We start from the raw sequence: 12,448 nt of genomic DNA, 5'->3' as shown, positions 1-12,448 counted from the left end.
AAAAAAAAAAAAAAAAAAAAAAAAAAAAAAAAGCCCTTCCCTGTGGCCACATGTGCTGATCTTCCTATTTCAAACTCATGTTCATGAGAAACAATTGCACAAGAACTTCAGCAAAATTATTTGGCTACACCCTGAGACCCAGTGGGTAAAACAAGTATAAACATTAAATCCTTAAAGAAAACCTTAAGGAAGCAATCCCAGTTCAGCCTTAACATCCAAACTCTCTACTATCAAATTCATTACCCTCGGGCAAGACAGTATTACCACTTTCACCCCCAACTCCCACACATCCCCTTCCCCATAATGAGTGCAAAGGTCCCAAGCAAGTGAAATAACCCAAGTGCAGAGTAACCATGGACCTAGCTTCAGGCATGGCAGGGAAGAAAAGAGGAATCTTGTCAAAAGGGTCTGCAGGGTGGATAAAGCTAGAAGATTCCACAGGGTGGAAGGCTGGAAGATTCTCAAACCTACAGGGGTCCACAAGCAGCTTTGATGAAGAATAGAAACTTCTGACACACCTAAGTGCAATGGCTAAGAGAATGGGATGAAAGCAACCAAATGTGAAGGCCAGCCATGACAGGACAAGTCTTAACTGTCAGAGCTGTTGGCATGGTACAACATGGTGAGAACCAAACACCCACCTTCTCTTTCAGAACATAAAGAAACCATCTTCCAAAGGAGGACAGAGTCTCGCTGTTCTCACATGAAGTGCATGTAGACTCACTCAGCTGAATAGATTTTTCCAAAGCACAGAATCTGTTCAGTCCCCAGGCCTCCCTCCTCTGTGCCATACCCATGGCCTCCAATAGAAAGTCATGCACGGCTGCACACTGTGCAACACGCTAATGCTCATTCTTCTCTCCACACAATCTTCTCCTGAACCACACACCACTGGGTAGGAGGTGCACATCAGTGAGTTGTCTAAGCTAAGGAACTCCTGGTTGAGCCCTGATAGCTGATTAATATAGTATATGGTCTTTCTTTTGGCATGAGAGAAAAGTCAAAGATTGCAATAATCTTAGCTCCACGCTCAGGAGAAATAAAACAGTTACAGATCATTCTGTGTATTAGATTTTTCAGCTCTTCAATCAGTGCTTATTTTGAATACATCACCGAGTATTATAATGAAGCAGACCTTTATATACTGATCTCTACAGCCAGCAATAAAGCACCATAAATCTGCAAGGAAGCCCATAAAACAGTCTTCCCTCGTGGAAACTTTCACTGGGATGAAAATGATATCCTGAAATCCACTGAAGCACAGATCACCTAGAATGGGATTCTCCTCCCCCCAAAACCACTAACGCCTTATACCAAATTAATCTAAATAGCTTTACTTCTCCAAAAAGACTTTGCTTTGCATGTTTCCAGCTCCATAAGATGTTCTCTAGAGGTGACAAGAAAAATTTGGCTGAAAGAATCTATCATTTTAGCATTAACTGAGACCTGCATTTCCCCCAAAACACTGATAAAGCTATCTTTCCCTACTTTATGCTGAAGTTACAGCCCATCGCCCAACCCATTTTCTGATGAAACAGATCTGCTGTTTTTCAGAGTGAAAAGAATAACAGCAATAAGGAGGAGGTATATTTAAATGTATAAACAGAGCTCCACTTCCAGGCTAAAAACCCCACACTGCTACGCACAGCTGCCAATTTGAAACTTCAATTTCTGCCCCCAAGTGTTTGGCATCTCAAGAAGTTGTCAAGGAGTCCTGGTTTCTTCAAAAGGGAGCCTTCAGTGAGACTATCTGTAGATCAGGCTGGGGTAAGTGAATGAAGATGCTATCAAATGAATTATATGATTCCATGAAGGGAGGAAAGGGCCAAAAGGAAGTCAAAGAGAGATGAAATGCAAGGGATTTATTCCACTGCTCAAAAATAATAATAAAATAAAATAAGTTTAAAGAGTCACTGCTCTCCAAGTCTAGATTCAAGTTCACCGGAATAAGATAAAGACATGAGGAAATTAAGAAAAGAACTTGGGCTGCTTTATTTCTAAGATGTTTCCTCAATCCCAGTCTCACCACCTCACCGTGAATGTCAGCTGCAGAGGAAGGTAAAAACTCCCCTTTTGCCGGCTGACTACCCAGGAGGACTTCTGGGCTGAGGACAGCCTCACCTGGCCATCTGCTTGTAGGCTTCTTCTGCCACAGCAAAGATGTGGGGGTCCATGTCTCCCATATTTTGGCCACTGTAGGCATAGATGACATCTTGTCCATAGATTGGCAACTGTTCATAAGGATTAATGGCAACAAGCACGATACCTGCAAACAGACGAGATGGTCAGAGTCAGACAGCACAGCAGCCACCTGGCACCAGCTCAAGGCACCCACCCATGCATACACACACCAAAAATCAACAAACGAGAGGGCAGCAGAACCCATCTTAACCATTAATCTGCTCAATCAAGGCTCATCTGTGTGCTTCAGGTCTCCAAATACCTTACAGCCTGGAATAAGTGCACACACACACACACACACACACACACAAATGCTTAAAAAAACTGAATTCATAAGATAGACATGTGCAAGGTGTTCCAGGATCAGAGAGAAGAGGACATTTAATTCTACCTGCATATATTAGAGAGACTTAAAAATCCATCTCAGAACTAAAATCTGGGAAAGGGATTATACATTTTCTTATTTGTACATTGGTTATCTTAACTAAAACACAATAACATGTGGACGGTGAATACAATGTACATATCTTGAGATCTAACCTCAGCTCAGCCAATTACTATGTAATTTTTGGCGATTAACTTCTCAGTACCTCAGTTTCCTCAACTATTATATAAAATGGATATAACAACTGCATTTATCTGGGACATCCTAAGGAAAAATGATGAACTGAGCAAGGAAAAAAGCCAGGCACAGTGGCTCATGCTTGTAATCCCAGCACTTTCGAATGCTGAGGCAGGAGGATCACTTGAGGCCAGGAGTTCGAGACCAGACTGGTTAACACAGTGAAACCTCCTCTCTACAAAAAAACTAATTAGTTGGGCATGGTGGCATGGGCCTGTAGTCCCAGCCACTCAAGGAGGCTAAGATGAGAGGATCCCTTGAGCCCCGGAGTTTAAGGCTGCAGTGAGCTTTGATGGCGTTACTGTACTCCAGCCTGGGTGACAGTTTTTGGTTAAAAGAACAAAAAGAGAACACTTAAGACCAGTGCCTTGTATGATAAGCACTGCGTGTTTGGTATTTTTACTATTATACTTTAATTTCTGTGGTACATGTGCAGAACGTGCAGGATTGTTACATAGGTATATATATGCCATGGCTGTTTGCTGCATCCATCACCCCATGATCTACATTAGATATTTCTCCTAGTGCTATCCCTCCCCTGGCCCCCCCACCACCTCCCTGCTGTCCTTCTCTTAGCCCCCCCACTTCCTGACAGGTCCCGGTGTGTGATGTTCCCCTCCCTGTGTCCATGTGTTCTCATTGTTCAACTCCCACTTATGAGTGAGAACATTCAGTGTTTGGTTTTCTGTTCTTGTGTCAGTTTACTGAGAATGATGGTTTCCAGCTTCATCCATGTCCCTACAAAGGACATGAACTCGTCCTTTTTTATGGCTGCATAGTAGTCCATGGTGTATAAGTGCCATATTTTCTTTATCCAGTCTATCACTGATGGGCATTTGGGTTCCAAGTCTTTGCTATTGTGAACAGAGCCACAATAGACATATGTGTACACGTGTCTTTATAACAGAATGATTTATAATCCTTTGGGTATATACCCAGTAATAGGATTGCTGGGCCAAATGTAATACCACATCTCATCTTTTTTTTCCCTTACATCTTGTGTCCCCTAAAGAATGCATTGCAATGATTGAGTCAGTAAATGTGTGTTGACTGAGCAATCAGGAAATACTATAAGGTTCAGGTAATCTTTTATGGATGGATGAGGCAGTTTGATATTGGAGCTTGTAGAAAGAAAAAAGTGTGAATTTGATCTTTCAGATGAAACAGAAACATGCCCTTTTCTTTCCCATAAGATCACATTCTAGATGTCAGAAGACCCACTGATACAAAAACCAGAAGCGTTTCCAATCACGTGGGGAGGAGAAGGCAATGAAAAGGCGGCTGCTCAGATGGAAGTCTCCTACATCGTGCTCCATTCTGGCGTTTGAAAAGAGACGCTGGGAACGTGCAGTGTAATAAACCAGATTATTCCACGTAAAGGGGAAAGGACCAGGGGAGAAAAAGACACTCAAGTCTTCTTGACAGAAGTTTGCCTGAAAAGACCAAAATATAAGGCCCAGAACCCTGATAAATTCCACTAATGCGGCTAATCACTTGGAGAATCCTCTTAGGAACAGCCTCACATGTTCTGCTAGTTAATGGAGTTCTATAAGATTCTAAACCATGTAGCATGCAATTCAAATTTCCATACCATACCCTGAGGTCATGTTTTCTTTAAACATCCCGGCCCCTCCAGAGCAGAATCTAGTGCTTCCTGGGTGACTCAGACTTCTGGGCCACACAGTCACTCTCAACAGCTTGAACTAGAGGAGTCAAGATGCATTTGGATAATTATCTACAGACACCAGGACATCGTTCGTAGAGGGGATTCCTTTAAAAACAGAAGCTGATGGTCCCTTATCTTTTTCTCCTAAAATGGGAGTCAAATTTTAAAAGTCTTCTTATTGAAATAAACATCTTATTAAAGGCTCTGATAATTGACAGTTTGTTTCAAATAAAACTCCCACCAGCAGTTGGAATGAAGGAGCTTTTGGGAAACCACAGTTCTCAAGCACCGAAATCAACCTGCTATTTATAGCTCCTGAAATCTGGAAGAAAAGCTCACCCTAGCGTAGTAGCTAAACTACCAATTCCAAACCAAAGTGGAATATAAAAGTGAAAAATCCCCAGAGCTCCTAAGGTGTCACTTATGACAATGAGCAAGACCAGAGGGGACACGCCAGGTGTTTCCTCCCAGGACAAGACCACAAAGGAGCGATTCCCACAAAGGAGCCTGGCAGCTGAATCCCCGACCAAATCTTCAATTTGCCTCTCAAACAATGGTTCATAGGGTTCTATTTTTGCTATGCCACTTAGCAATATTCTTTTAAAAAGAAAGAGATCAGAATTTGAGATATAGGAAAGGAGAAGTTTTAAGAAAATCAAATGTAATTTCAGGATTTTTTTAAGTATGTTAATGAATTTTGCTAATTTGACAAATATTCATCGGGTGTTATGTCTGTACAAACAGAGGCAAGTGGGAAGATCACAGAAAAGCAGGCTTTTCAAGCAGAAAACAAAACAAGGGATTGGTGCCAAGAGCAGGCACCCAGCTCAGACACGGTGCTGTACTTACTGCTCTCCCAGGACTCCCAGGACTGAGCTAAGCCAGTCATACCACATGGTGTGACCCGTTTCTTCCCTGGTTGATCCATGATTAACACCAATCATCCCGCAGAGACTGGGGCAGCCTAATTAAGCCACATTCACTGATTGCAAACCTTTCAAGGGTCTCAGAGGAGAGGTACTTACAAATGAGAGAGCGAAATGAGGGCTCCTAAGCATTTGAGTTGAACAAGTCTAAAGCTGGTAAGCACTTTCTAACACATGCAACCAACAGATGCCCCCCACTTACCACAGTAAGTGTAGATATGGTTGGACTCCAGGAAACGGACCTTCAAATTATGCAAAACCGCAGGTTCATGAAGATAGCTAAGGGCAGTCAGGTCATTTTCTCCCACCAAGATATCTGGATTCCGTAAGAAGGGCAGCTGGTCGTGCTGTACGTCAATTGGGTATTCCAGAATCTAAAGACAAGCAAGTAGCAGACACAAAAAGGCAGTTATGAAGTGTCAGGTCTGTATTCAACGTTTTGTCTTCTTAGCTGGAATCACCATCTTAACATGATAGTAAGTGATGAAGATAAATAATACTTTAAAGGCAGACAAGCTGAACAAAATACCTGTGTTCCCGTGAGAGACCAGCCCAGACGGAAAATTTGCTGATAACATAACCCCAGGATATAAAGGTAGATGACTGAAACACACAGCTCAGAAAACATAACCAGGTTTAAGAGAGTTTTCTATTGCTTAAGGGAAAAATAATAAGTCTTTAATTTCAGTTGCAATTGGAGTGCTGTTCTTTCTTCCATCTAGAAAAACTTCCTTGATTGGCCCCATTTATTGCTCATGCTTCACACACTCTCTGCCGTTAACCAACACACTCCACTTTTATTTGGATCACCTTGTATCTGATGAACTGCCCTCTGTAAGCAGACTCAAATGAACCATTTGTGCAGATATTTCTCCCTAACCTAACTGTAAGCTCTTCTAAAGCAGTAATTGTGCTTTCATCAAAAGTATATTAGGAGTCTGAGATGTATATGCATAATCAGGGAGTAGGATTCTACATTTTAAGGTCAAATAGGTCAAATCTCAGATGTGAGGTGTTACCCTTGTATTCTTAGCACTTGGACAACATTAAGTACTCAAAAATGTTCACTGGATACATTTGTAACTCTCAGTGCATGTATGTACACATGCATCTGCACACATAATTTATAAGAAGGTAATGGGGATGTTTTTAAACAAACAGGAGAAACTTGGCTGCTGCTCACCCTGTTTTATCTGAGTGCTAAGATTCTTATGGTATTCTTAAAAATCTTCTGGGACACTTATAAAAACTTTCCTGAGCCCAACTTACTCATCAGGAAATCTGAGGCAGGGTTCAGGAATCTGAAATTTAAAATACATTCCCCAGTAATTCTGATACAGGTGGCTTTTAGATCATATTTTAATAATTTGTTTTACATGAACCTTTTAGGAAATTCTATGGAAAAAGACTCAACTTACTGGGGTAACAGTCAATTTTTAATATAAATATCAATGTTCCTCCCACCTCATTTTTAGAGGGACTTGGTTATCAAATCTTAAGGTATATGAATAAACCCAGCAATGAAAGAAGTTTTGAAGAATGATGCAAAAGCCAAAACCGTTTAGGAAAATATTCATAAATTTGACTATAATTTAAAACTTTAAACCTATCATAAAACATGCCATTTGCAAAGTTAAATGAGAAAAGGGAAAGGGGACAGGGATTCTACATTACATGATGAAATTCCTAATCTTAATATACAAAATGTTACAAGAAATCCAAAAGAAAACCAACACCCCAACAGAAAATTGTACCTAGAATACATATCATAAAATAACACATGAACAGATGAAAATCGATTCAACTTAATCAGTAACCAAAGAGATGCAAGTAAAAGATTATCAGCACTCTTATCAGACTGACAAGGCCCTAAGAAGGAAGAGGGTGAACAAACCGGTCCACCACTTGGTGGGGCAGACTGGTTTACCCTCTCTAGAGAGCAGCAGGCAACACCTAAGTCAGAATTTTTCATCAATGAACTCTTCTTCCTTGGTCTCATGAAATGATTTCACAAGTGAGCAAAGATATGAACAGTGAAAGAAAAACCTACATGGACAGTCAGGCAGCTACCCACACCATTCTCCTGAATTAAAAAAAGAAGTTTGCAATAGGAATGAAGTTTGTAAGAGGATTCCCTTTATTTAAAACTATATGAAAGCCTAGACTGATGTTTGTGCAAAATATCATTGGTTATCTCTGTTAATGGGATTTCCTTTGTCCAGTTTCCTGTTTTTCCTTTTTATATTAATGAAGGCTCTTTTTGTGAAAAGGTCTTTTATTTAAACTTTGTCCATACAGGAAACTAGTGAACAATTAACTATCATGTAGACAACGTAGAAAAATTTCCGAAAGGTGGGAACAAGGGGAAGTAGAGAATGTCCAAGGGCTGATTTTTATTTCATTCTAGAGTTGGCAGCCTCCTTCATCCACTGCTAGTGATATCACCAGGATTCTAATCGGACCTCCTTCCCCACAAATCATCCCAAAGGCACCTTGGTGGAGATGTCCGCGGACCTGAGGGAGCACAGCTGCCCTCCTCTCCTGGGCTCTGCACCCAGCTCAGGAGGCAGCACGGGGACCGTCAGTTGCAGAGCCACAGAGCTCATCTTGCCCAGCCACTCCTCTTTCAGATTAGAAAGCCGGGACCTGAGCCCAACGGCTTCAGCTCCTGAGGCAGAAATGCTGGCCTCCTCTCAATTCTCAGATGAATCTCTTTGACTCTTCTCCAAAGAATATAAACTAGTATAACCACTATGGAAAATAGTGTGTAGATTCCTTAAAGAACTAAAAGCAAAACTACCATTTGATCCAGCAATACCACTACGGTGTATCTACCCAGAGGAAGAGAAGTCATTATATGAAAAAGATTCTTGCTCACACATGTTTATAGCAGCACAATTCCCAAATGCAAAAATGTGAAACCAACCCAAATGATCATCAATCAACGAGTGGATAAAGAAATTGCGGTGTGTGTATGTATAATGGAATACTACTCAGCCATAAAAAGGAATGAATTAATGGCTTTAGCAGCAACTCGGATTGGACTGGAGATTACTCTAAGTAACTCAGGAATGGAAAACCAAACATTGTACCTTCTCACTCGTAAGTGGGAGATAAGCTATGAGGATGCAAAGGCATAAAAATGATAGAATGGACTTTGGGGACTCAGAGAGAAAAGGGTGAAGAATAAGAGACTACAAATTGGGTTCAGTGTATACTGAGAGATGGGTGTATCCGAATCTCATAATGCACTGCTAAAGAACTTATTCATCTAACCAAATACCACCTGTTTCCCAAAAACTTATGGAAATAAAAAATTAAAAGACTCTCCCCAAAGCAGGTTGAAGTAAACATATGCAGTTTTATGAAAACTATTGACAAACCAGGTGGTATTCGTTTCAGTAAAACTGATAAGGAGTAAAAATGTCCAGAGCAGCAAAAAAGGGGTGGGGGGGGGGTGCTGTAAGCTCAGCAGCCAAAGCTGTGGATTCTTGGGCATGTGGACATCCAGAGGGAAGGCAGAAGTGAGAGACTTGAGAACAGATTTTTTTTCATATAACAGGAATTTGATTCTAATACTGCTGCTGGTATCTGGCATTTACAGCTAATACAGTTTTATTTGACATCTAAGTGGTTATGACCGTGATGGGGGGCCATGAACTTTCCGGCACAAAAGATTCCATCCACTCCATAATAACTGGGCCTTTAGAGGTGAAAAGGAGGCTAAATGTTAACTCTCATCACAAAATTAATGCTTAGTTACCACTTAGGGTGGCCCTTGGCTCCTTTCTGCAACTAGGAGCCGGGAATCAGGAACAGATAGAGGTTCCCAGTTGGTCCATGCCTGACAAGCAGGACTAGATCAGTGAGAGTGGCAGGTGGCCTAGGGAAGGAACTGGTCTACCCCTGAGCTCCCCAGTAGGGTATCCCCTATCCCCATGTGGCTATTTCAGTGAAATTAACACAATTAAATTCAACTGAAGCCCCAGTTTCTCAGTCACACTAGCCACTGTTAATACAAAGTGATTGAGGCAGGTCTCAATAAACAGAAGTTTGTTTAGCCAAGGCTGAGGATGCAGCCAGGGAAAAATACCATACAGGAACATCTGCAGCCTATGCTTTGTCCAAGAGGGTTTGGGAAATTCAGTATTTAAAGTGGAGAGAGCAAGCAGGAGGGGAAAAAGGAGGGAGAGGGAGGGTGGGCAGTGAGACAAACAGTTACATTCTTGTCAGGCTCTGATTAGCCTCAGTAAATCCATATTTTACATGTGAAAAGAGGGAGAAGATGAAAAAGTTCATTGTGCATTTATCTCAGGGCAGGCAGAGGGATGATTTCTGGTCTTGTCCTTGTCCTGTACCTATGAAGATAAGCTAGTAATTGACATTGTCATGTGAGAGTCAACAGAATTCAGTTTTGTAGGCCTAGTTTATAGGAGCGATATGTACCCTGGAAGATTTAGGGACTCAAGAAATTTCCTTGTAAGCAATTTGTGAGGGAAGCCACCTGGGGAGATAATGTGGTCTACTATCATTGTGGGAACAAGGCTTACATATGAGGCTGTGACACAGAGTTGCAAAATTATAGCTGTTTGGATAGCAGTATTATGCGACTCAGTTCCAAAGCTTAACTTTCCCTTTGGCACAGTGAGTTTTGGGTACTGAGAGTTTTTCTTTTTGAGACAGAGTCTTGCTCTATTGCCCAGGGTGGAGTGCAGTGGCATGATCTTGATTCACTACAACCTCTGCCTCCTGAGCTCAAGCAATTCTCCTGCCTCAGCCTCCTGAGTAGCTGGGACTACAGGTATGCACCACCATACCTGGCTAATTTTTGTATTTTTGGTAGAGACAAGGTTTCACCGTGTTGCCCAGGCTGGTCTCGAACTCCTGAGCTCAGGTGATCCACTCGCCTCAGCCTCCTGAAGTACTAAGATTACAGGTGTGAGCCACCACGATCCTGGCCCGCCAAGAGTTTATTTTCTTTCACATCATATTTTAAGGGTCCAGTAACTACATGTAACTAATGACTGCCACATTACACAAGTGAGATACAGAACATTGTGCCTCAGCCAATGTTCTGTTGGAAGTCCTGGCCTAGACTGTTCTAAGCTCTATGGGCCTTCAATTCTGTACTACTTAGTAGGTGCTCAAAAAATACTAGTTGAGTGAAATGACTAATTCATTGATAACGTCTCCCATACCTCAATCTATGTCTGTGTTACATAGTACTACAGTAAGATGGTATAATCATAAAAGTATCTTTGAATGACAACTCCCAAAAGTTTGGAACTAATAATCATCATACAGTGGACAAAAGAGAAGAAAGAATTGGTTTTATTATCTACCCATGGAATCAGAAGATCTAGAAAAAAAGATATGCTAGTAAAAACAGGGTTACCAGCTAGCAAGCAGTTGGTGTTGACCTAGAGTCAGAAATAGCACCAAATAGGAGTTAACCCCTGTGTTCAAGTCCTGGACTATCAAATAAAGCAGCGGCTCACAAACCTCTCTGCACACTGGAAACCCCTGGAGAGCTTTTAAGAAAGGTAACCTACATCCCAACCCAAGATTTTGATTTAATTACTATGGCTGAAACCTAGGCTTTGCCTGCTCCCCAGGGGTTTCTAATGCACAAAGTTGAGAAAAACTGAACCCAAGTTCTGTAAGGCGTTGAGCCCATCACTTGACTTCCAGGTGCCTCAGTTTTCCTAATTGTAAGATGGGAAGCCTAGTTTCAGCAATCTTCAAGGGTCCTTCCAACTTCAATAGCTGAAGGTTTTTAACTGAGGTCCATGGAAGCAGGGGTTTTCTCATTTGTGAAATTATAACAGCTATCCTGTAAGAAAAACAAAGTTAAGGAAACTATATCCCCAGGTAAGAGGAGACCTCAAAGCTTAAGTCCATTTACCCTCACTACAGGAGCAAGCCTATGGCTGTAGGTTCATTTAATATGGAGTAAAAGGTTATTTTATGCTATGTCCTAGACAAGCATAAAAAACACAAACATTTAATGACTGTTCTGCTGTGTCTTATTCTCTAACGGTTCTGTTTAAGTTTTATCTTCGTCTTCTCCAGCCCCCAGAAAGCTTATCCTCCTTTACGAGAACCTTCTTCTTCCTCTCGCACCACAAAGCACAACACAGGCACTCAATTACTTAAAAAATAAAATACTCTGATTTATGCAAACTTCCCATTAGGAAAAGTCAGTTAAGTCATGAGGAAGTAACAAATTAACCCTGAAACTTCAGTGGCTTAATACCACAAAGGTTCGTTTCTCATTTATGCTGGATGCTCAAGGCTGGCTGGTGCTGAGGCTCTCTCTATAAGGTCATGCCGACACCAATGTGCTGCCTGACAGTCAGCAGGCAGAGGAAGAGCAGAGCACAGCAAACTCCTGTGGGTTCTTCTCTGCTTCCACCTGAAGTGATGGACATCAGTTCTACCTAGAGCCCACTGACGAAAGTAATCACAGGGTCCCACTGAGCTGCAAGGGGGGCTAGGAACCACGTCATCTCTGCCACCCTAAGTGTTCCTGCTTTAAGAAGTCAGCAGGAAACTCAGAGGTAGTATACGAAAGGGTTTTAAAAAGTGTGGACCAGTCGTGGTGGCTCATGCCTGTAATTCCAGCACTTTAGGAGGCAGAGGTTGGTGGATCACCCGAGCTCAGGAGTTCGAGACCAGCCTGGCTAATATGGTGAAATTCCCTCTACTTAATATACAAAAATTAGCCAGGTGTGGTAGTATACACTTATAATCCCAGCTACTTGGGAGGCTGAGGCACAAGTATCTCTTGAACTCGGGAGGCAGAGGTTGCAGCGAGCTGAGACTGCACCCCAGCCTGGGTGACAGAGCAAGACTCCATCTTAAAAAAAAGAAAAGAGTGTAAAGTTGGGGGACTCAGAGATTCAGATAAGAGGGTGGGTGGAATAGCATGAAATATGCCACCATGGCCACCAGTGTTTTTCATATTCTAAACCCTATATTGTATATTTTCATCGTAAGTTGGACAAAAAGCTCACAAAGGTATAGATGTTATTTTTACTGCTGTATAACCAG

The 12,448-nt window shown here is 41.8% G+C and overlaps 1 protein-coding gene across 1 annotated transcript in view; it reads right to left on the bottom strand.

The window, feature by feature from the left end:
- MYO5B (myosin VB) overlaps positions 1-12,448 on the bottom strand; it is a 398,063-nt gene that overhangs the window by 232,243 nt on the left and 153,372 nt on the right. Inside the window, exons 3-4 of the mRNA XM_017529641.2 lie at positions 5,598-5,769; positions 2,122-2,266 (exon numbers count right to left, since the gene is read on the bottom strand). Of these exons, the coding sequence (XP_017385130.1) occupies positions 2,122-2,266; positions 5,598-5,769 (317 nt within the window). The remainder of the gene's footprint in view (positions 1-2,121; positions 2,267-5,597; positions 5,770-12,448) is intronic.

The sequence above is a fragment of the Cebus imitator genome, unplaced genomic scaffold, assembly GCF_001604975.1.
Source record: "Cebus imitator isolate Cc_AM_T3 unplaced genomic scaffold, Cebus_imitator-1.0 Scaffold60, whole genome shotgun sequence".
In the NCBI taxonomy this organism is placed as follows: Eukaryota; Metazoa; Chordata; class Mammalia; order Primates; family Cebidae; genus Cebus; species Cebus imitator.
The sequence above is the reverse complement of the archived record's forward strand: the minus strand, read 5'-3'. Positions and strand labels throughout refer to the sequence as shown.